We start from the raw sequence: 25,180 nt of genomic DNA, 5'->3' as shown, positions 1-25,180 counted from the left end.
AGCCAAAAGTGGCTCGACCTCAAAACAAACATTTTATGAGCTTACTAAGGCATTTATGAATGAATTCAAAGGTATTTGCATACATCCTGACCTCGTTCATTTTGTTGCTGAATGGTGCTCTGTAAAGTATGCATTTTATGTCAAAGATATTATGGACTCCATAGATAAGAAAGTTCATGAGAAGTTAGATGAAGAAGAACTCGAAGATACAGTAGAGAATGCAAAACATTTTTGACGAAGTGAAGATCTTCACTTCGTCAAAATGTGATGCAAAAACAAGCATTTTATGAGCTTACTAAGGCATTTATGAATGAATTCAAAGGTATTTGCATACATCCTGACCTCGTTCATTTTGTTGTTGAATTCAGCAAAAATAATGTTTAGGGTAGATGGTTTTTAGGTGTCACTACGTCACCATGTCACCAGGTTAATTAACTTCTCTTAAAATTACTGACAACATGACATTTAGACAACAGTCCAGGAAATAAACTTCTTCGTAAATGTTTTGTCATGATTTAATCGTAAATGTTTTGTCATGATTTCATCGTATATGTTTTGTCATGATTTAATCGTAAATGTTTTGTCATGATTTCATCGTATATGTTTTTGTCATGATTTAATCGTACATGTTTTGTCATAGATTTCTTCATCGTAATGAGCGTATATGTTTTGTCAAACATGAACGTAAATGTTTTGTCATGATTTAATCGTAATGAGTGTAAATGATTTCATATAATTGCTTACCTCGGAAAACGAGAGAAGAGATTCCATATGAAAATCGCAAGAATTTGGCTCCTGGTTTGAAATATTATTATGTTCATAGACTTCATCGTATATGTTTTGTCAAACATGAGCGTATATGTTTTGTCATGATTTCATCGTAAATGTTTTGTCATGATTAATCGTATATGTTTTGTCATGATGATTTCATCGAAACTAAACGTATATGTTTTGTCATGATTTCATCGTACATGTTTTGTCATTGATTTCATCGTAATGAGTGTAAATGAACCAAAAATAATGTTTACGTTCATGTTTGACAACAACACAGGAGGAAGGCAGTTATGAATTATTTTTGAATAACTGAAGGTGTCACTACGTCACCATGTGTACTCGGTTAATGAACTTCTCTGAAAAAGTGTGACAACATGACATTTTGACAAACAACACAGGAGGAAGGCAGTTATGAATTATTTTTGAATAACTGAAGGTGCTACCATGTTACCATGTGCTACAGGTTAATGAACTTCTCTGAAAAGTGTGACAACATGACATTTTGACAACAACACAGGAGGAAGGCAGTTATGAATTATTTTTGAATAACTGAAGGTGCTACCATGTTACCATGTGCTACCAGGTTAATGAACTTCTCTGAAAAGTGTGACAACATGACATTTTTGACAACAACACAGGAGGAAGGCAGTTATGAATTATTTTGAATAACTGAAGGTGCTACCATGTTACCATGTGCTACCAGGTTAATGAACTTCTCTGAAAAAGTGTGACAACATGACATTTTGACAACAACACAGGAGGAAGGCAGTTATGAATTATTTTTGAATAACTGAAGGTGCTACCATGTTACCATGTGCTACCAGGTTAATGAACTTCTCTGAAAAAGTGTGACAACATGACATTTTTGACAACAACACAGGAGGAAGGCAGTTATGAATTATTTTTGAATAACTGAAGGTGTCACTACGTCACCATGTGTCACTCGGTTAATGAACTTCTCTGAAAAAGTGTGACAACATGACATTTTGACAACAACACAGGAGGAAGGCAGTTATGAATTATTTTTGAATAACTGAAGGTGCTACCATGTTACCATGTGCTACCAGGTTAATGAACTTCTCTGAAAAAGTGTGACAACATGACATTTTGACAACAACACAGGAAATAAATGTTTACGTATATGTTTTGTCATGATTTCATCGTAATGAGCGTAAATGACCCAAAAATAATGTTTAGGTGAAGAGGTGAGATCTCACCTCTTTTCTCACCTCATTGAATTTTCATGATTTCTTCGTATATGCTTTGTCATGATTTCTTCGTACATGTTTTGTCATGACTTCTTCATCGTAATGAACGTAAATGATTTGTCAAACATGAACGTACATGTTTTGTCATGACTTCTTCATCGTAATGAACGTAAATGATTTGTCAAACATGAACGTATATGTTTTGTCATGATTTCATCGTATATGCTTTGTCATGATTTCATCATAAATGATTTGTCGAAACTTCATCGTATATGTTTTGTCATGACTTCTTCGTACATGCTTTGTCATGATTTCTTCATCGTAATGAGCGTAAATGATCCAAAAATATATTTTAGGTGAAGAGGTGAGATCTCACCTCTTTTCTCACCTCTTTTCTCACCTCATGAATTTTAATGATTTCTTCATCGTAATGAGCGTATATGCTTTGTCATGATTTCATCGTAAATGATTTGTCGAAACTTCATCGTATATGTTTTGTCATGACTTCTTCGTATATGTTTTGTCAAACATGTACGTATATGTTTTGTCATGATTTCATCGTATATGCTTTGTCAAACATGAACGTATATGTTTTGTCAAGACTTCATCGTATATGTTTTGTCAAACATGAACGTATATGTTTTGTCAAACATGAACGTATATGTTTTGTCATGATTTCTTCATCGTAATGAGCGTAAATGATCCAAAAATAATGTTTATGTTAGAATGTTAGATCTAACACCTTTTCTAACATGTTTTCTAACATGGAGGATTTCATTAGATATAAATATTCTTCCTTCATTTCATTCTATACACAATTTACATCATAGACGATTTAATAGATATAATACTTTACTGTTTCATCTGATATAAACATTCTTCCCTAAACATTATTTTAGTTAAAGTCCATCAAATATTTTTAGGATACTTTCACCAAATAATATTTATATCTAATGAAATCCTCCATGTTAGAAAACATGTTAGAAAAGGTGTTAGATCTAACATTCTAACATAAACATTATTTTTGGATCATTTACGCTCATTACGATGAAGAAATCATGACAAAACATGTACGTTCATGTTTGACAAATCATTTACGTTCATTACGATGAAGAAGTCATGACAAAACATGTACGAAGAAATCATGACAAAGCATATACGAAGAAATCATGAAAATTCAATGAGGTGAGAAAAGAGGTGAGATCTCACCTCTTCACCTAAACATTATTTTTGGGTCATTTACGCTCATTACGATGAAATCATGACAAAACATATACGTAAACATTTATTTCCTGTGTTGTTGTCAAAATGTCATGTTGTCACACTTTTTCAGAGAAGTTCATTAACCGAGTGACACATGGTGACGTAGTGACACCTTCAGTTATTCAAAAATAATTCATAACTGCCTTCCTCCTGTGTTGTTGTCAAAATGTCATGTTGTCACACTTTTTCAGAGAAGTTCATTAACCTGGTAGCACATGGTAACATGGTAGCACCTTCAGTTATTCAAAAATAATTCATAACTGCCTTCCTCCTGTGTTGTTGTCAAAATGTCATGTTGTCACACTTTTTCAGAGAAGTTCATTAACCGAGTGACACATGGTGACGTAGTGACACCTTCAGTTATTCAAAAATAATTCATAACTGCCTTCCTCCTGTGTTGTTGTCAAAATGTCATGTTGTCACACTTTTTCAGAGAAGTTCATTAACCTGGTGACACATGGTGACGTAGTGACACCTTCAGTTATTCAAAAATAATTCATAACTGCCTTCCTCCTGTGTTGTTGTCAAACATGAACGTAAACATTATTTTTGGTTCATTTACACTCATTACGATGAAATCATGACAAAACATGTACGATGAAATCATGACAAAACATATACGTTTAGTTTCGATGAAATCATCATGACAAAACATATACGATTAAATCATGACAAAACATTTACGATGAAATCATGACAAAACATATACGCTCATGTTTGACAAAACATATACGATGAAGTCTATGAACATAATAATATTTCAAACCAGGAGCCAAATTCTTGCGATTTTCATATGGAATCTCTTCTCTCGGTTTTCCGAGGTAAGCAATTATATGAAATCATTTACACTCATTACGATTAAATCATGACAAAACATTTACGTTCATGTTTGACAAAACATATACGCTCATTACGATGAAGAAATCTATGACAAAACATGTACGATTAAATCATGACAAAACATATACGATGAAATCATGACAAAACATTTACGATTAAATCATGACAAAACATTTACGATTAAATCATGACAAAACATATACGATGAAATCATGACAAAACATTTACGATTAAATCATGACAAAACATTTACGAAGAAGTTTATTTCCTGGACTGTTGTCTAAATGTCATGTTGTCAGTAATTTTAAGAGAAGTTAATTAACCTGGTGACATGGTGACGTAGTGACACCTAAAAACCATCTACCCTAAACATTATTTTTGCTGAATTCAACAACAAAATGAACGAGGTCAGGATGTATGCAAATACCTTTGAATTCATTCATAAATGCCTTAGTAAGCTCATAAAATGCTTGTTTTTGCATCACATTTTGACGAAGTGAAGATCTTCACTTCGTCAAAAATGTTTTGCATTCTCTACTGTATCTTCGAGTTCTTCTTCATCTAACTTCTCATGAACTTTCTTATCTATGGAGTCCATAATATCTTTGACATAAAATGCATACTTTACAGAGCACCATTCAGCAACAAAATGAACGAGGTCAGGATGTATGCAAATACCTTTGAATTCATTCATAAATGCCTTAGTAAGCTCATAAAATGTTTGTTTTGAGGTCGAGCCACTTTTGGCTTGACCGTATTCTTTCAACCAAAACTCAAGAATTTTCCTGTGTGAATTTTGTATAAAAAGCAACCGTCTGAATTCAGGCGGTTGTTATATTCTTCACAAAACATTTACGATTAAATCATGACAAAACATATACGATTAAATCATGACAAAACATATACGAAGAAATCTATGACAAAACATATACGATGAAATCATGACAAAACATTTACGCTCATTACGATGAAATCATGACAAAACATGTACGATGAAGAAGTCATGAAAATTCATGAGGTGAGAAAAGAGGTGAGAAAAGAGGTGAGATCTCACCTCTTCACCTAAAATATATTTTTGGATCATTTACGCTCATTACGATGAAGAAATCTATGACAAAACATTTACGATGAAGAAATCATGAAAATTCAATGAGGTGAGAAAAGAGGTGAGAAAAGAGGTGAGATCTCACCTCTTCACCTAAAATATATTTTTGAATCATTTACGCTCATTACGATGAAATCATGACAAAACATTTACGCTCATTACGATGAAATCATGACAAAACATGTACGATGAAGAAGTCATGAAAATTCATGAGGTGAGAAAAGAGGTGAGAAAAGAGGTGAGATCTCACCTCTTCACCTAAAATATATTTTTGGATCATTTACGCTCATTACGATGAAGAAATCTATGACAAAACATTTACGATGAAGAAATCATGAAAATTCAATGAGGTGAGAAAAGAGGTGAGAAAAGAGGTGAGATCTCACCTCTTCACCTAAAATATATTTTTGAATCATTTACGCTCATTACGATGAAGAAATCTATGACAAAACATTTACGATGAAGAAATCATGAAAATTCAATGAGGTGAGAAAAGAGGTGAGAAAAGAGGTGAGATCTCACCTCTTCACCTAAAATATATTTTTGAATCATTTACGCTCATTACGATGAAATCATGACAAAACATTTACGCTCATTACGATGAAATCATGACAAAACATGTACGATGAAGAAGTCATGAAAATTCATGAGGTGAGAAAAGAGGTGAGAAAAGAGGTGAGAAAAGAGGTGAGATCTCACCTCTTCACCTAAAATATATTTTTGGATCATTTACGCTCATTACGATGAAGAAATCTATGACAAAACATTTACGATGAAGAAATCATGAAAATTCAATGAGGTGAGAAAAGAGGTGAGAAAAGAGGTGAGATCTCACCTCTTCACCTAAAATATATTTTTGAATCATTTACGCTCATTACGATGAAGAAATCTATGACAAAACATGTACGATGAAATCATGACAAAACATGTACGATGAAATCATGACAAAACATTTACGATAAATCATGACAAACATTTATGTTATACAGTAATGTTAGTCATGAATGTTTGTCCTACGTGTTGGCGTTAGTGTTGAAAAATAATGTTTGTCCTACATGAAGCCGTACAAGCGTTTGAATTTGGTTATGCATAAGATTACTCTCTTGTTTTCTGTATCTATCATACAAACATAAGCAGCACCTGTTTTTGTAAAGTTTATATGAAGTTTTCGATAGTTAAGACCTGTATAATAATAGAATGCGTCCTCATTCTCAACATAGTAGTAGAACTCAAACGAATGCTTACCATAATCTGTTATTTCAACAGCTTCGTCAGATATTTCATCAACGAACTCATAAACTATATCGCCATACTTGCTTTTATTTCTATTGTTTTCAGATTAGAACACCAACGAAGGTTTGAGATTCTGTTGTCCGTTCTATCATGATTTATATGGTCTATTTCTTTCAAATTGTTTGGATTTTCAATCCACTGTTCTGCAATAATTCTATGCTTTAATATTTTGTTGTTTAAACTAAGCTCAATATAACCATGATTATTTAAGCATTCACTCTTAATATGTTTGTTTTTCTTTCGACGAATAGTAAAAGGATATGTCGTACAAATCTCATAATCTTCATGATTTCTCAATGTTTCCCATTGAGTTTGTTCCCCACTAACGTTCTCATTGACGTCCTCAATATCTTCTTCCTCACTGAACTCGTCAATATTTTCACTAGCTCCTTCTGTAATGTTTTCATCGGCATTGTCATTGACTTCTTCTGTAATGTTAGATGTTGTTGTTTCGCTCATGTTCTTTCACTAATGTTAAAAGTTATGTTGTACGAATTTTGAACAGAATTTAGAGCAGTTATGAAACAATGAAGTACTTTTACGCTATTGAAAGGAACTATGAGAGTGAAGTACATGACAGCAATGACAAAAGGAACTAATATCAAACCTAATGAAATCGCTCACGAGGACATAGAGCTTAACAAGTACTTTGTGGAGTATCTTATAAGTGAAGAGTATGTAAGACCTTACTTCATGTTTGACAGCATGAATGAGGATGTTATTTCATGGTTAAAGAATATAAGCAATGTTTTCGGTAAGTACGTCATAGATGACAAAGGTCTTGTTGTATTTTATGAGACAGCAATACGAACACAGGAACTAATGGATATTATGCATTCAACAGCAAAGAAAGGATTTAGTACTATTGGCATGAATGAACATTGCAGGAATGACATATACAACCTATGCTCACGAAAGCCTTACACAAAAGCAATACAAATGATAGAACATAAGTGTCTAAGGTCAGCAAATGAAATCATTACTGTCAGTGGTTATGAAAGAACTGTTAGCAAAGATGAGTGGAAACAGCTATTCATATTAAGGAAGGACGTTGCTGAACTAGTTAAACCTGTTGCACAAACATTGTTTCAGATAAGACCAGCAATGACTAAGAACCCTTTGACCTTAGTCAATGAGACCATAGAGGTTGAAGATAATGACATGAAAGAACTAGGAATGAATGAGAGAAGTTGTGAAGGATGTTTGAGTCAAAACACATGGTTCTTCAGAGCTGTTAAAAACTTAGTAAAGAACGACAGAAATATTTTATAGAGAAGTATTGCAAAGGATGTGTAAATGAATTGCTTGAAATAGAACTTAGAGACACTTTCACACTAAAGGACTTGAGAAGAAATAAGTACATGAGTGAGGACGGTATTGACATAGCTAGTGTTATAAATGACTTAAGAAGATGTGTTGTTGTTATTGACGGAGCACGTATGACATATCTAGTGAAAGATTATGATGGAATACGAGACACAACAACACTTGTGTCAGTAGATAGCAAGGAATTCAATAAGCTCATGAAGAGTATTTATGTAGGACGTATTGAGGAGAAGGATGTGAACGCACTGATGATTTATGAAGCGGGTCAGAACAAGAACTATCTTATGAAGTCAGGCATGAGATTCTTTGACGAAAGAGATGACATTTACAGCTATTTCAGAGGATATGAGTATGAGGTACTGAATGAAGTAGATGAGAACGTTATTGAAGGATATTTGAAACATGTTCACGATGTCATATGTAATGAGGATGAAGAGCTTTATGAGTATGTTTTGAACTGGTTCGCCTACATCGTTCAAAATCCTTGTGGAAAGACTGGAACAGTACTTTTGTTAATAGGAAAGCAAGGAACTGGTAAGAATGTACTTAGTAATGTTCTATGCGAGCTCATTAGCAAGTACGCCAACAATAATATAACGGCAATAGAGAATGTGGTTGGTAGATTCAATGCTGCTATTGAGAACATGAAGCTCATCGTATGCAATGAACTAAGCTCATGCGATACGTCTAAGGTCATGAACCACGACGCACTAAAGTCAATAGTAACAGAGACTCAGTTGGACTTAAATCAGAAGTGTCAGCCAGTAAGAAAGATAGAGAATGTTTGTAATATCATCATGATATCTAACAACTTCAACTCAGTAAAGATTGACAAAGACGACAGAAGATTTGTTGTCATTGACGTAAGCAGCAGATACAAAGGAAATTACGAATATTTCTCAAATCTCATTGAAAGCTTTAATGAAGAGTTTTATTCAAACTTACTGACGTACTTCATGAAGAAAGATTTAAGTGAATTTGATGTAAGGAAGATACCATTCACCAGGGCTAAACAAGAACTCATCGAAATGAACAAAACACCTTACCAAATGTTTTACGAGGAGTTCTATGAAAAGTTTGTATCCGGATGGAATTGTACAGAGTGCTACAGAAGATATAAAGAATTTGCGAAGGAGAATGAATTCTTTGCATGTAGTTCAAATGTATTTGGTGGCAAGATGAGAGAATTTGTGAAGAGAAGTAGAAAGCGAGACGGTTCTGCAAGAAGTTATATTTACGAAGCAAGTATGATATTAGAAGGTCGTGGAAAGAAAGAAACAGTGAATTATGAGGAAGTGCTTGAAAAATTCATGGAGTACATGGGAAGCAATATAACATACAACAAAGACATATACAGTGAGTTTAAGTACTACTGTGAACAGCATGAGATTGAAGTAATGAGTAAAGGAGACTTTGAAACGCTTATGAAAGACAGTGAGGAGGTCATACATGAGAACAGTGTTGAAATAGTTCATGAGAACAGTGAGGAGGTCATACATGAGAACAGTGTTGAAATAGTTCACGATGTCGTTCGTGAAGAAGCCATTGCAACAAAGAATGAGATAAAGGATTTCATAGAACTTAACAAGGAGGAGTTTAAAGAAGGCTATGAAGTGAAAAGATGTGAAGAAGATTTCTTGGCGTATTTGAAGAAAAAGAGACTAAAGTCAATGGCTCAAAATAAGTTTCAATCGATGTTTGAAAAGAAACGTTTGAGCTATGGTGGTGTAAGAAGCACATATTACTTTGTTAAGAAGTGAGGACATTTATTTTTGTCGTTAGTGTTGGAGTTTGTGTTTGTTGTTAGTGTTTGTCATTTGTGCTGAAGTTAGTACTTGATGTTAGTGTTGGAGTTTGTGTTTGTTGTTAGTGTTTGTCATTTGTGCTGAAGTTAGTACTTGATGTTAGTGTTGGAGTTTGTGTTTGTTGTTAGTGAGAGAATAAATTAAATCATGAACTTTGCCATGGTCTCTGTCCCTAGTAGTTTTCATTAAGTTCTGGAAATAATGAAAGTCATAAACTTTGCCATGGTCTCTGTCCCTAGTAGTTTTCATTATCTCACAGAGTTAATGAAAGTCATACTTTCTATCAGATGAAGCATGCAGCTGAACATAATGAAAGTTAGTGAGTTTGCCACGAGTTATGAATAAAATATTGGCATATTAGATGAGATAGCTGATGAAACAGATGAAGATAAATTAAATCTTGGACTTTGCCACACTCTGTCCCTAGTTCCTCAAAATCCTTGACAACGTTGCTTAGAAATTTTGGTTCAAAACCTCATCTGATTTTAATCTGTTATGCTACCTGTTAAGTTTCGCGAGATTATAAATGTCATGGAGTTATATAAAAAGGAGGGACAGCTAGGGACACTGGAAGTACTTGTAAGGCTATCTGTTAAGATTGCATGAAATACTAAAAAGTCATGAAATCCATTATCGCTGTGCTATCTTCACCTTAGAGTAAAATGACGACTAAAGTCACTGAAGCAATGAAAAAAAAGTTTTTGGTAGAATACATTAAATCAGGAACTATTCCAGAAGGTTTTTACATTCATACTATGAAGGATGGTAGAGTTCAGTTTAGAAAGATAAAGCAACCATTAGATAGAGAAGGAATTTTGAGAAAGATTAAACTTCATGAGGACAACATTGCTGAACTTAAGAAGAAGTTAGAAGAGTTGGAGAAAGGAAGAGAGTTATAAAGCAATGAATTCAACAGGGTGAAAAAAGAGGTGAGATCTCACCACTTCACCTAAATTTATTTTTGTGCTATGTTTTCATACGTGTGAGGGTGGTGATATCATTTATTTTTAAGTTTATTTTTTATTTTACTGAAAATTTTTATTTGGATGTACGTTAAGAAGTTAGAGAAAGTTTATGGCTTCAAGTATGACTACAATAGGGTTAACACTGATGATGAAGATATTGAGGAAAATTTATGAGAACATTAGTGAAGTTGTTAGTGAGAACGATAGTGAGGTGAAATTGTTGGCGGCTTTGTAAATATTTAAGGTTAAGTTAGTTTTTGCGTTCATGTTGTAAAATATACGTTAACGGTTTTGTAAAGTGTCAAATTCACAAGTATTGGGTAAGGTGGAACGCAGTGCCACCATACCCAAGACTTGTATACTAACTACGCATACCAATTTGACACTCTCGTTCAGAGTAAGAAAGGAAGAAAGCCATCATTCCTCATCTTCATTAATGTTAACACTCGCAAAGCATATGCATATCCAATGAAAAATAAAGGAACTCGTGAAGTGTTAAGAGTTTTACAAAAGTTTGTAGCAGACATAGCCCAAGTGCTTTAACATCAGACCAAGACGGTGCATACCTCAGCAATGAAATCAAGATTTTCTCATTAAGCATAACATAACTCACTACACTACTTAAGACCATAACCATAACATACTCGGCATCATAAACCGCTTCATAAGAACGCTCAGAGATTTAAACCAAGAGCGAGACTTTACCGAAGAAACAATGAAACATTTTCTCGAAGTATATAATTCCTCAACACACTCTACAACAGGACATACACCAAATTCAATGACACAACAACAAGAAGAAAAGTATATACAAAAGAAACGAAGTCAAACACAAAATATCAGAAATTCAACACAATTTACCCTCGTTTGTACAAAAGTTCGTGTAGTTCTTGACGACAAGCCGTTGACAAAGAAACGTTTAAGGTTAAGTAGAAACTATTATATCGTAGACTCTACGCAAGGTAATGGATATCTTATAAAAGCTGCCGACGACTCTATTTGCGTTTTATCCTCGTCATAAATTAGTTGAAAGTAGTAATGGCAAACTTGCTGAAACCATTGACGAAGCAAAGCGAGGAGTGGTTATTGAAATACTTGGCTATAACATAAACAATGACACTTATAAAGTAAGATATGAAGGAGGCGTTGAAGATGTTATACCATCTAAGAACTTGAGAGAGTCAAAGCCAACACATCTGGGACCATTAGAGCGGGAGTACTGGAAAGATAAAAAATATGCCAGAAGAATAAGAAAATTCTTCTAAACTTTTTCATTAGATGTAAATCAGACAAAAATAATGTTTTAGGTGAAGAGGTGAGATTTCACCTCTTTTTTTCACCTGTTTTTTCACCCTCACGAATTTTCATGAATTTCCTTAAGATAGAAAAATAAAGTTAGTTTTATTTTTATTTTTTTTTTATTGTATAAAAGATATGATTTCAACAATCGGTACAACAACATTCAAGCTGCGAACGGCGGGACTCTGTCCACAACTACAGCACCAAACTCGTTAGTCATGAATCCTACGTCAATGTTGATAGAGATGAAAAGCTTTATTCCTTCTTCATATACTTTTGAAACAGAAATCCAGATGATAAAGCAAGAACTTTTAACAAGTAATTTAGACTGTAGTGCGAAAGATGAAACAAATGAACAGTATCTTTATGAAATGGAGGACCTCATCGACCATTTGCCTAAACTACCTGAAATTCAGCAGCAAAAACGAACTATTCCTGAATTCGACGAAATTGAAGTCAAAGCAACTGACTCAGTAGAAATTAAGAAATTCATACGTAAAGTAAATTATGAATTCCTTGGTTTTTCATTGCAACCATAAAGTTATGGACAAAGATTGCGATATGGTTTATAAAAATATTTCTGACCTTTACAAATCCGAAGAATTTAAGACATACGATAACTTTGTTTTCATTAGTTGCAAAATGTGTTGGGAAATAAGAGATAAAGATAGAAGAGGCAAAGTATGGAACGAACAAATAAGACCCGCTATGTTTGAGATGAAGAGAGCAATTGACGCTTTAGTTGTTTTAGCTGGTAATGTTTCAATGTATATACGCAAAAACGATGCCGCAATGTTCAAAATGTAAAGCAGCAATAAGAAAATATAACTACTCAGTCAAAGAAATAGAAAGAATGCGAAACGACTATGCAGACTTAAAGAAAGAAGCAGAAAAGCCAGCAGAAGATAAAATGGATATGTTGACATTTCTTAATAAAAACTATCCAACAGCAGAAGATTTCCTTCTGTCTGACGTCAAGAAGAAATATAAAGAGACTTTCGGCATGATTAAAACATTCAATGTACTAAAAGAAGAAATAGAAGCTACGAAATTGTTTAGGATTTCAAATATACATCGTACAATTCATGTAAAACGCTTGTGAAAAAAGAGGTGAAAAAAGAGGTGAAATCTCACCTCTTCACCTAAACATTATTTTTATTGAATTCAGCACAAAAATAATGAATTTCATTAGTTAGAAAAATAACGCTAATTTTTTCTAAGAAAAATTTTATTTTGTATGTAAAGACAGTAATGACAAACATTGAGTTTGAAACAGTTAGAAAGATAGACAATGACACCAAAGTGGTTAGAATAGGTGATTTAAACGTAAGACTCAAAAGAAATACAACAAATATTCTTTGTCAGACATTATATCTCCATCTGAAAAGAAAACAAACGACTGGGTTAGAAATGCTTCAACTCAGAAAATTTTGACAAGAAATCCTGAGCTTATGATATCAGTAGCATTTCATGGAACAAGAGCATATCTTATAGACAAAAGTCTTATACCAATAGTTTTGTTATGGTTAGACCCAGTTGTTGGATATAACTTCATAACATATGGTTCATTCGACTCAGAACGTTGCAGTGAAGGCTTACTTTATATCGTTCAGAAACCGAAGGACTTCAACGCAAAAAGATATAAGATAGGAAGGACATATAATATAAACTCAAAGATATGACAGTACAGTCAATAGAGTCAAGGTTGTGTTTGTTAATGATATGAGAGCTGCTGAAACAGAACTGCTTGAAGTTTTTGAGAAAATGTATGGTGCTCCCACGAAAGGTAAAGAAACGTTTGAAGTAGATGAGATAGATAAAGCTATAAAATTATTTGACGAAGTTGCTGAAAAATACATGTAAAGCGTTTATTTTTGGTCTTTTGTGAAAGTCAGAAAATAACGCTAATTTTTTTCTAACAATTTTTTTTATTTTGTATGTAAAGACAGTAATGTCAACATTAGAGAACACAACAATTGCTATCGTTCATGAAGCCATAAATGAAGAATACGAATACATACAGTATAACAAACAATTGAGACTCATTCGTTCGGTCAAAGACGATATGTACCAGATGCAAAGTATAATGAAACGCTCTTCGTTCTACAAAGCAAGCATATCATTGGTTTGAAAACAACAGACAAAAGAACTTTTAGAAGAATTTCCTCATATGATTGCTTCCCTCGGAAAACCGAGAGAAGAGATTCCGTACGAAAATCGCAAGAATTTGGCTCCTGGTTTGAAAGGTTATTATGTTCATAGACTTTTAGTAAATGCTGTAGCAATGTGGGCTTCACCTCGTTATGCTTGTTATATTTTCATGATGTTAAATGAACTATATAAAGCAGAACGTGGAGAGTTTGGAAAAGAAACTTCAAGCAAAAGATGAAGTCATTGAATCCAAAGACAAAAGCATACAGAAAAGAATACCGCGTTCAGTACCAAAAGGAAAGGAAAAGAGTTATAAGTATATGATATATACTAAGAGTTGGAGAAAGAAGAAGATAAAGATATGGTTATGTTACATTTAGTCAGAAGAAACAACAAGAGCTTTTATGACTTAGCTAAGATATATAAATCTGACAGAAACTGGTTCTATCGTGAAAACTTACCGATTTCAATGACACCGAATGAACAAATAAAGGAAATTGTCAAAAATACTCTTCCTCAAACACACTATGACATCAAAGGTTGTACAATACTTACATTCAAAGAAGACTTAACATTACTGAAGGAAAAAATAACAGAATATTTCAATAACTTCAAAGAGGAAGAATAAAAAATCTAAGTTAATTTTATTTTTTTATAAAATTTTATCTCATATGAAAGAACATGAATTTAGAATATTCGGAACTCATGACAGAAGAAGAGAACGAACAACATGTAAAAGATTATGCAAAATTTCTGAAGACATACAAAGCATTTAAACAATATCTAAATGCTTCTAAAGATTATGCAAAATTTCTGAAGGTATATAAAGCTTATGAAAAAGCGTATGAAAAGTTTATACATTGGGGAATTGTTGTAAAATATCCATATGAAGACTAACCAAAAATAAATTTTCTTATAAAGCTTCAGGGTCTATTTCTTCAACCATTTCACTTCCTTCGTCAATGTCAATAGAAGCTTCTTCAACCTTTGGTAAGAATTTCTGTATAACATCTTTGTTCGTTATTGTCTTCAGAGATGAAGGATAATATTTCACAGATGTTTCACACCTTCTTATATTCTTTCTGTTCGGAAAGATTTAAAGCAATACTGAAGAAGTCAACGTTAGAGTTCTTTATGACAGTATAATGAGTATCTTTGACATTCACGAAGAAACTCTTTTGTTTCAAAACTACTGCTAACTCTTGTGAAGTATAACGTTTGCGGTCAATGACGATAGCTAATGGTCTGACATACTGACCAAACTTAGATTCTTTCACAAACTTCTTGTTAAAGATAACATTAACATTTGAAGCATTATTGAACTCATTCTTGATGGCAGTAGCGAGAGCATTGTATGAAAAGAACTTGCAATCTTGCATGTGTTTCATTAAAATAAAAATATTAAATTATTTTGAAAAATAACTTAAAAAATCTAATCTAATTTTTTCAAAAAATATTTTTTTATTTCCTACTAAAGATGTATCGGAAGTTGTCTAAGTTAGAACACTCGGAAATAAAACAACTTCTTACAGAAGCTAATAGATGTTGCAAAGCATTACGCAACAAACAAAAAAGCACTCGCTGACATCCTCAATGACTATAATGGTGCAATAAGTTATGATAGAATTCATGAGTTCATAAAGCCGCAACGCGGCGAGGACGAAGTCCATGCAAGAGCATTTCCTTTAAATGACGTTGCTATTGACTTATATCATAGACGTTCAGTACCTCATGAAGTAAGAAGAGAAATGTTTGACATAACAAATGCAAACGTTGGTGAAACAAGAAGAAGAGACGACACACTGAAACAACAGAGAAGAGAGATGTTTAAGAGCGCTATAGAACAAGTTCGCAAAGCTAACGATGTCCTTCGTTCCATTGACGACAAACCAAAAGAAGGTGAGAGATGGTTAAAGAAAGATGAAGAGAATAGGAAGAGGAATGTTAAGACAGGCAATAGACTCATTGACTTTAACATCGAAGCTTTAGATGAACCAAACAGAGACTACTTACACAAACATTTCGGTAAGGTTTTCATGAGACTCTTAGAGAAGATTAAAATAAACTCCCAACAAAGATGGATGGTATGTTATAAACTTGTGGAAAGTATGAATGTTCTACGTAAACCTCAATAATATTGGAACATTACTACATCAGCTCTTGAAGGAGAACTTATATCAGAGATAGAAGCAAATGCTGCAGGTATTGTTGAAATGCACTATGACTTCTTCTTAACAAACATAAAGAATCTACTGAAATAAAGATGTATGATTTAACAGAATATGAAGGCTTAACGATGTCAGATGTAAGAAAGGCAAACCAAAAAAGAGACCATATAGAGATGAAAGCACACTGACAAATGACCAGAAAGCCATTTTTGGAAGCTCTTAAGCAAACAGGAAACCCAGCACTTATAGAAAGCTTTGGAAAGATAATGGTGAAAAGAAGTTTTATAAGAAAGAGAAGCGGTCAGTTCTGGAAGTATCTTTGCACATTACCTATAAATCTTGAACGCTACCAAATCTTCAATGAACTGAACAAAGAACTGCAACACTTATGACAGAAGACAATTGTTTCGTTTATGCTTGCATTCAGGCTGGAGTAAATGAAGAAACTATTGACCACATGAGAGAAGTCATTCGTGTTAGAGACTTTCCTCAAAGTAAAGTACAAGAAATTTCTGACGCAACAGGTATAGCATTTAATGTTACCATTGGTTACTTCAATGACTCAAGACATAATGAAATAAAGAGATACATACCAAAAGAATGTGAAACTGTTCGAACTATTGACTTACTTCTTGTTGAAGACCACTACATGCTAAATGAAAGATTACCAATGACAACATATTTCATTCGCAACTATATAGAAATCTTGAAGGAGTGTGGTGGAATGAACATTGAGAAACAGATGAAGATTTATACAAAGAGACAGAAACAAATATGTAGTTCGTTATGATAGAACAACACCGTTATGGGATGTTATGAAAACATTGTGGGAGTGCAAATATTTCGAACCTATTTTTATGGAGAACTTTTCACATATACGACTGACTTATATAAACAGAACCTTGCACCATTTAAAGATTTGACATATGCTCCAAAGTATTGTGTACAACTGAAGAAGAAAGCCGAGTCAAAAGAAGTAAATAAAAATAAGTGCAAGTTCATTCCTGAGCACGTTTTCTTTGCTGACTTTGAGTGTAGCACAGACGGCTTTCATAAAGCTTTTAACATATGTTATGACAGTGAAGATGGTTCAGTGAGTGAAAGCATTGGGGTCAGAACTGTGCAACAGAAATTTTTGGAGCGACTTCCTGACAAGAGTTTAATATATTTCCATAACCTCAGTTATGACATAAACTTCATCTTAAGACACATGACAGAAGTGAAAGGAACTCCCATCATTAAAGGTTCACGAACAATGCAAATAACTGGCTTATATAAAGGACGGGCAATTATTATAAACGACTCTTATAGTGTTATAAATAAGAAGCTTAAACTATTTCCTGAAATGTTTCATTTGCAGTGCGGTGAAAAGGAAGTATTTCCATATCAATATTATTCAAGCTCTTTGTTAGCAAATGACAACAGAACTGGTGTCATTTCTGAAGCATGTAAGTTTATCCAGGATGCGGATACATTCATGAAAAACATAGATTTAATCGAAAACTGCAGAATAGATGAGAACCACTTCGATTTAGAAAAGTATAGTACATTCTATTGCAAACAAGATGTAAGAATTTTAAGAGAAGGTTTTGTTAAGTTCAGAAATGATATATTGAAAGAGTTTGATTTAAACGTTTATGATTACGTTAGTATTTGTTCAATTGCTAACAAATTGTTTGAGAACAGAGTGTACTTCCCGAATGGAAATTTATATGACCTCTCAAATAAACCAAGAGAGTTTATTTCACGCTGTATTCAAGGTGGAAGATGTATGTTGTCAGATAACATGAAACAAAAGAGCGAAAAGAAACTCATTGCTGATTTCGACGCTGTTTCATTATATCCATCCGCTATAGCAAGACTTTATACTTTAGAAGGTATTCCAAAGGTTATGAAGAAAAAATGTTAAGCACAGAGTATCTCATGAGACATTTATTCGATGACGACAAAAGGAACCCATTGGTGAAAAGTTTATGTCTGGCTTCTTTGTTCTCATTAAGATAACAGAGATTGGAATACATAGACACTTTCCTTAATAGTTTGTGACCCTGACTAAATCCAGAACTTAACGTTCCCAGAAGTTCAAACACTTGCTGTTTAATGTATGTTGACCATATAACATTACAAGACCTCATAAAATATCAAGGTGTCAAATGTGAAGTGTTGCAAGGATACTATTACGATGGAAACAGAGATATTAGAATAAGAGATGAAGTAAAGAAGTTGTTTGAGTTAAGGTTAAAGTATAAGAAAGAAGGAAATCCTTTGCAAGAAAATATAAAGCTCATTCTGAACAGTATTTATGGCAAAACTATTCTATTCCTATTGAGTCAAAAATAACCATAGTAAATGACAAAGATGCTATAAGATATGCCATCAGAAACTACAACCATATAGTGAAGTTCGAAGGTTTGGATGGTTCAGATAAAACTATTTTCAAGCTAACGAAAAGCATTTACAGACACTTTAACTTCTGTCCACTTGGTGTTAACATTCTGTCTATGTCGAAGAGAATAATGTGTGAAGTATTCTGTACTGCTGAAGATATGGGTCTTCAAATATTTTACCAGGACTGCGATAGCATGCATATTTTCAATGAAGACATCCCACTGTTAGCTCAGGAATTTCAGAAAAGATACGGTAGAGAACTTATTGGTAAAACATTAGGTCAGCTCCATTCTGACTTCGCAGAAATAACACCTGGAAAACAAAGTTTAGCATACAAGTCAATATTTTGTGGAAAGAAGACTTACATAGACTTACTCACGAATGATTTAAATGAAGTTGCATTTCATGCACGTTGTAAAGGTGTAAAACAAGACGTTCTTGCTTTAACAGCTAATGAAATGTTTCCTGAAGCTATACAATGCTATTACAATGAAGATAAGAACATTCACATACCTGTTGGAACATATGACAAAGACTCTGAGTTCAGTTTAATGAAACTTTACAAAGCACTTCATGATGGTCAAGAGATTGGATTTGACTTATGTAAGTCTTCTAGTCCTTGCTTTGCTGAAAAGTTTAACTTCTCAATAACGACTAAAACAAGCTTTATTCGTAAGTTGAAGTTCTGAGGTCATTTATTTTTGTCAGCAATGAGGTCATTCGTGATAAAAATAAGCCCATGTGGTCATTTACAATACTGCGATGGTAGAGTTTAAGAGTTGTGCTTCAATATAGAGACAGTCCTTATGGTCTGGAGGTAGCAAAACAGGTGCTTTATGGTCATGAGTGGAGAACATGTCTATCCAAAACTCACGATTGAAGCCAGTAAGCTTGTAATACTTAGGATTTGGTAATGGTGAATTTCTTGTATGACCAATGAACTCATTTTCAACTCCTTTACTTAGGTTTGAATATAATATTGCTTGTTTTCTATCCCAAATACCTGGAAATCTAATTTCGGAAAAATCATTTTTCCTCGGAAGCATTGCATCATAATTGAAAACATTTTTGAAATCATCACTTGGTTCAGAGATTTGAAATCTTATACGTAATGGATTTTCTTTCTTTTTAGCTACTTCATTGAATGGTGAGAATACAATGAATTGACAGTCACGTGTTCCATCAGCATTTGCTACAAACTCGTAATGAAAAGCTATTAATCTTTCTACAATTCCTTCTTCTTTCAGTTCTGCAAGAAAATCACGTAAAGGTTTTAATTTTTCTAAATCCATGTTAAACTTCTTTTGAAAATTTTCGTAAAATGTAATTATACAGTCTTCTAACGTCGTACTGTCTTTAAAGTATTTGTATATGTGAATGTTTTGGGCGCTTAAAGACTGTTTCGTCATTTTCTATCTCGACTTGAAGTATAAAGTCAACCTTTCTGAAAGCACGTGTTATATACATAGATGTATGCCAATGTACTCTCTTCATTTATGTCACAATCCAGTCTGTTGGAAACTTAAACGTTACTCTGTTCCCCTTTATTTTGACGTCAGGTTTTCACTACTGAACGCAACAGATAAAGGTATTTGTCTAATACATTTAATTCGGATAAAAATAAACCATTTACTCTTTCTTGCTTCAGCTTCTTTAGCTTTTGCTTCAGCTTCTTCTCTAGCTTTCTTCACCAGCAAACGTGGGTTCTTTTGTCTTCCAGCAGCTAATGCAGCAAGTTGTTTTTCACTAAGTTTTCTCTTTGTCTCTCTGGCTTTTGTTCTTGTTTTTGTTCCTTCAGTTCGGATAAAATTGCTCACGAATTCTTTCTTCAATGCTTCAACATCTATGACCCCTTGGGTCTTGTCCGTAGGGCTTGTCTGAGTCATTTGACTGCAGATGAAAAAACAAAATTAAACTTTAACCGATGTAAAATGAGCTTGGTCAAATCAGAGCGAGAGTCTATTATATTAAATGACGCAAGAGGAATACAACATCCTTTCTATTACGTAAGTCAGAGTAAAGATGGTAAAATATACGTAAGAAAAGAAAGGTTCCATTAGCGAATGCAGAAAGCGACAGTATTAAGGTGCATGGCACCAAAGGCGAAGCCCATGTTAAGCCTTCTATTCAAACTGAAAAGTCAATAGAACCAGAAGAAAAGAAGCCAGATGTACTTTCAATAACGAACCAAGAGCTTATTGCAAAGTTCGTGAATTTCATTGAAAAACAAACCGAGTCAAAGAATCCTGACCCGCCAGTGAAAGAAGTTGAGACAAAAAGAGAATGTACAGTTCATTGAAAATGTCAAGAAACAACTTCCACCACGAATGCCAAGAAGAAGAGTGAGAATAATGAAGTAAATAGATATTTTTTATCTGAAGTAAATACATGCAGAACGAACAGCTAAACGAATTTACTCCAGCAGAGCATATTCATCAGATTCGCTCATATTTCGATATCATAGACAATGCAGTTCAAATTGGTGACACTAATAGAAAATATTCTGACGCAAAGATTCCATCACAACCTGGAACTGCTAAAGATAACACATGGGTAACATTCAATCTCTCACCTCCTGGTGAAAAATATGTTGGACCTTTACAATACATTTATTACGTATAAAAATGGAAGGCCAATTTATTGTAGATAAAGAAATTGGTTCAGGTTCCAATTAAAACAAACCCACTAGGATTTTGGATTGGTTTCGATGACGCTTTCTATGCAGTTGCTGGATATCAAATCCTTGCAAATGGTCGTATCGTATATTCTCAAGACAACGCAAGAGAAGAAGCATATATAACTTCAAACTCACAAACTACCGAACAAATAAAGAAAGTAGATGTTTTCTCAAAGACTCGACATGAAGATGTATGGAGTCATTCGGGAACATGCAGAACAGGACAAATTGTTAGTGGTCCAATTACAGCAGGAAAATCATTTGATTTTAAGCTTCGTTAAGAATTCCTGTTAGAAGATTCTTTCCTTAGAAGCTATTCGATTTATTCCAGTCTTTGCAGGAAACATTCAGCTTAAAGTAAAGTTCAGTAGCGACGCCTTACAATGCACATCTATATCTGTAAATGATATCATTGCTTTCAATCCAACTCTTAAAGTTGCATTTGCTTCAGATTCAATCCACCGACAAATAAATTTGTTCCATGGAATGAACCATTCACTATGATAACGAAGGCAGTAGAAGCTAGTGGAACAGTTACTATTACAACTGTACCCAGCAACTATTTCGAACAAAGATGGATTTTAATGAATTTTCATTCATCCAAAGTCATTCTCTTTAGACCCTAACATTTATACAGAACTTGTAGAACATTATACAAACGAGGCTTTAGGTTTTCCTGTTAAAGTTATGGATTGGATTCCTATGGACGGTTTCATTCTCAAAGAATACAGATAGTTCAAGTGCAACATTTACAGCAGCTTATACGCCTATTAATGTTAAAAGTATTTGGGCACTATTTAGAAAGAAAGACAACTATTATGTTAATTTTGAGAACCCTAAGTTTAAATATCTTCAGCTTTCCATGGGAGCTTATGGAAATATGCCTGCAGAACATGAAAAAATCATATGGACCTGTATTTTATGAAATGGTTGCGAACGCTTGCAATACAAACAATGATATGATAGGATTTAATGAAGATGTTATGAGGTCATTGGTGGATGATGGTAGTGTGGAACATAAATGGGATAGCTATGACAACACACATTTCTTATGTGGTTTTCCAACAGAAGTGGACTTTTGCTTCCAGCAAGGTCAAACATCTACTGCTCCAATAACATACAAATTGTCTGTTAAAGGACCTATTGAACTAGCAACTGAAAATGTACCAAAGCCACTTATTGGATTTATGAGGGATTGTTGCTTTGCCATTCAGGTGCGTGCTAATGGCATCCCCATAATAAGATTAGATGACTATAACTTAGCTACGGACGACAGTGAGGAATAAAGGATGAACGTTTATTTTTAAAGCTTATAAATGAGTTCTTCATCAAGCTCTCGTGAACCTTCACCATCTATGAAACAAACTTTACCAAACGATTATGGAGCACCTATTGAATATTTCTTACGAGCTGCACAATGGCAAAGAGCAGTCTCACCAAGGTTAGTTGTTCCACCAGCTCCTGTCAAAAATAGCATTTGGTCAAGTCCTTATATAAGATATGGTCTCCCACTAGGTTTGCTAGCTACAGCAGGAGCAGTTATGATGTTGAAAAGAAATAAAGCAAATGTTGTAAATAATACTGAAGTAGCTGAAGTTAAACAAACTCCAACGCCTTCACAAGCAAAACCAACGCCTTCACAAGCAAAACCTTCAATGACTCCTGAACCTATGGAAGTACAAACTCCTGTTCAAAAGTCAACTCATAAACCGACTCCAACATTTAAACCAGAACCTACTCCTCAAATAAATCGTAAAACTCCTGCGTTTCCTTACTGAAAAAATAACGTTATTTTTTATTTAATATTAAAATTTTTATTTGATTGAAATGACAAATAAAGTCACTGAAGCAATGAAAAAAATTTTTGGTAGAATACATTAAATCAGGAACTATTCCAGAAGGTTTTTACATTCATACTATGAAGGATGGTAGAGTTCAGTTTGAAAGATAAAGCAACCATTAGATAGAGAAGGAATTTTGAGAAAGATTAAACTTCATGAGGACAACATTGCTGAACTTAAGAAGAAGTTAGAAGAGTTGGAGAAAGGAAGAGAGTTATAAAGCAATGAATTCAACAGGGTGAAAAACCGGGTGAAAAAAGATGTGAGATTTCACCACTTCACCTAAATTTATTTTTGTGCTATGTTTTCATACGTGTGAGGGTGGTGATATCATTAATTTTTAAGTTTATTTTTATATAAATGACGAAAACTATTGAGATAACAAACTACAACGGTCATGAGTTCAAGAATTTGTTCTTCGTTCCTCGTGAAAATACATTCTATCAGATACGAGGGAGAAAGGGTAAAGTTAGTTTGAGCGTTTATGAAGGAATGAAGAATGGAAAGTTTATACAAGCAATAGATACAAACGGTAAACGTGTTTCATTAGCTTTGTCAAAACTTACTAACATTTATTTTGACAGTGACTTTGACTCTGACGATTGGAGCGACAGCAGCGATACTGAAGAATATGAAGTATTGTGTGAAGCACAGCAATGGGAGGAGTTGCAATACTTTTGTAAGTGAGAACGTTTATTTTTTACAGTAGTGAAGTCGTTTGTGAAAACGTTAGTGAGGTGAAGTGGTTGGTGGCTTTGTAAATATTTAAGGTTAAGTTAGTGTTGTCGTTTGTGTTGTAAAATATACGTTAACGGTTTCGTAAAGTGTCAAATTCACATATAATGGGTAAGGAGGCGCGCAGTGCCTCCGTACGCATGATATGTATACTAACTGTTACTATAAGGTTGCAAGTCTTGTCAAAATGTAGTATGCAATACGTTGGGGAAAAATAGATATATACGAACAAACTACTACAGTCTAGCAACTAGTCTTTAAGTGTAATGTATTTTTGCTACAAAGAGCTCATAACGAAGTCAAATTTTGCAATTTGATGTCAAAACTAGCTAGCTGTTGAATCAAATAGCGTTGTGACTTTGTATACATCACGATCTTGTGGTATCAGAGCTGTACTGCTGCAGACTAATTCAACTAAACATGAGCAAGATTGGGATTTCTATTCTCTGGGGTGCGAGGCTCGTCCAAAGTTCAAGCAGCTACAGTGTTTTGGATCACCTAGAGAACTTTGGGAATTCAGTTATTACGTAAATTTCTCAAGATGAACTTGAGAGCAGTGCAGTTATAACGAAAGTCTCTGATGAAAGGCAATGATTTCTTTCATGAATGATCTAACGTTAGCTTGAAATAAGGAAAAGAGACTATTGATGACTTACTTTCCATCGATGGTGCACAACAGCAGGGAGGGGATTGGTGGGTTTGGGGAAATTCGCTGAGGCACTAGTGTCCGGATTGTTCGTCAAATAGGTTTCCTTTCCTATAAAGAAATGACACTTTTTTGGCGGCTTATTGACTCAGAAAAATTTGAGAGTTAACGAATAATTTTGGCGCCAAAAATAATTTCTCTTAATTTATTAAATTTAATATACGCACATCCATAAGTTATGCTATTTTTTCTATTTATTTTGTTCTAAAATTCTAAATATTTTTTTTTCATAACATAAAATATAATGTCTAGTCTCATTTACATAACAACATGCCTTAGAATAGGTTTTTTATTCTTTTTGTCACTTTAAATTAAGAATAAAAAGATAATTTAAATTGAATATTTGCGATTATTCTCACTAATGCTGCTTCCTCTTTTATTAGGTAGACAACAAAAAGTTAGCCTTGGACTCCCATATCAGATTTTTGATTGGTTGCGTATATAATGAGCTGGGATTGATAGACGAAAACCCAGTGAGAAAATTTTTGACGCCTGAAAGGCTGTTGCATATCAATTCAATAATATTGATCGTAAATCATAGCATCAGGATTATTACAATATTATTATCTCGAATTAGAGTTAAAGTGAAATGATCGCGATCAAAAAATGTAAAACAACTTTATCAGAGTAGACTCA

At 33.8% G+C, this 25,180-nt stretch overlaps 4 protein-coding genes and 9 pseudogenes across 13 annotated transcripts, besides 4 other annotated features; 11 read left to right on the top strand and 2 right to left on the bottom strand.

The window, feature by feature from the left end:
- Positions 1–10,642: part of a mobile genetic element that runs on past the window's edge.
- Positions 1–23,996: part of a mobile genetic element that runs on past the window's edge.
- Positions 7,042–7,672, top strand: TVAGG3_0006050 (annotated as a pseudogene). The gene has a single exon. A coding segment is annotated over exon 1 (631 nt).
- TVAGG3_0006040 lies at positions 8,007–9,036 on the top strand (annotated as a pseudogene). Its single transcript has one exon. A coding segment is annotated over exon 1 (1,030 nt).
- On the top strand, positions 10,277–10,513 carry TVAGG3_0006030 (uncharacterized protein; the record flags this gene model as incomplete). Its single annotated transcript, XM_051219778.1, has 1 exon — positions 10,277–10,513. One exon carries the CDS (start codon positions 10,277–10,279, stop codon positions 10,511–10,513), a length of 237 nt encoding a protein of 78 aa, XP_051104764.1.
- Positions 10,514–10,642: a terminal%2Cinverted (terminal inverted repeat of Maverick transposon ID:TVAGG3_0006020).
- On the top strand, positions 11,048–11,844 carry TVAGG3_0006010 (annotated as a pseudogene). Its single transcript has one exon. A coding segment is annotated over exon 1 (797 nt).
- TVAGG3_0006000 lies at positions 12,014–12,980 on the top strand (annotated as a pseudogene). The gene has a single exon. A coding segment is annotated over exon 1 (967 nt).
- Positions 14,391–14,657, top strand: TVAGG3_0005990 (uncharacterized protein; the record flags this gene model as incomplete). Its single annotated transcript, XM_051219777.1, has 1 exon — positions 14,391–14,657. The coding sequence occupies one exon, from the start codon at positions 14,391–14,393 to the stop codon at positions 14,655–14,657; it is 267 nt and encodes an 88-aa protein (XP_051104763.1).
- Positions 14,943–15,417, bottom strand: TVAGG3_0005980 (annotated as a pseudogene). The gene has a single exon. A coding segment is annotated over exon 1 (475 nt).
- Positions 15,507–15,943, top strand: TVAGG3_0005970 (annotated as a pseudogene). Its single transcript has one exon. A coding segment is annotated over exon 1 (437 nt).
- Positions 17,543–18,159, top strand: TVAGG3_0005960 (annotated as a pseudogene). The gene has a single exon. A coding segment is annotated over exon 1 (617 nt).
- On the top strand, positions 19,099–19,271 carry TVAGG3_0005950 (annotated as a pseudogene). The gene has a single exon. A coding segment is annotated over exon 1 (173 nt).
- Positions 19,335–19,877, bottom strand: TVAGG3_0005940 (uncharacterized protein; the record flags this gene model as incomplete). The annotated part of the gene is made up of 1 exon (XM_051219776.1): positions 19,335–19,877. One exon carries the CDS (start codon positions 19,875–19,877, stop codon positions 19,335–19,337), a length of 543 nt encoding a protein of 180 aa, XP_051104762.1.
- TVAGG3_0005930 (uncharacterized protein) lies at positions 22,246–22,548 on the top strand (the record flags this gene model as incomplete). The annotated part of the gene is made up of 1 exon (XM_051219775.1): positions 22,246–22,548. One exon carries the CDS (start codon positions 22,246–22,248, stop codon positions 22,546–22,548), a length of 303 nt encoding a protein of 100 aa, XP_051104761.1.
- Positions 22,705–23,040, top strand: TVAGG3_0005920 (annotated as a pseudogene). Its single transcript has one exon. A coding segment is annotated over exon 1 (336 nt).
- Positions 23,307–23,996: a terminal%2Cinverted (terminal inverted repeat of Maverick-1A transposon ID:TVAGG3_0005910).
- Positions 23,997–25,180: the final 1,184 nt, after the last annotated feature.

This window comes from Trichomonas vaginalis, chromosome IV (genome assembly GCF_026262505.1).
Source record: "Trichomonas vaginalis G3 chromosome IV, whole genome shotgun sequence".
NCBI lineage: Eukaryota > Parabasalia > Trichomonadida > Trichomonadidae > Trichomonas > Trichomonas vaginalis.
Note: the sequence above shows the minus strand (reverse complement) of the source record. Positions and strands in the feature narration are given on the sequence as shown.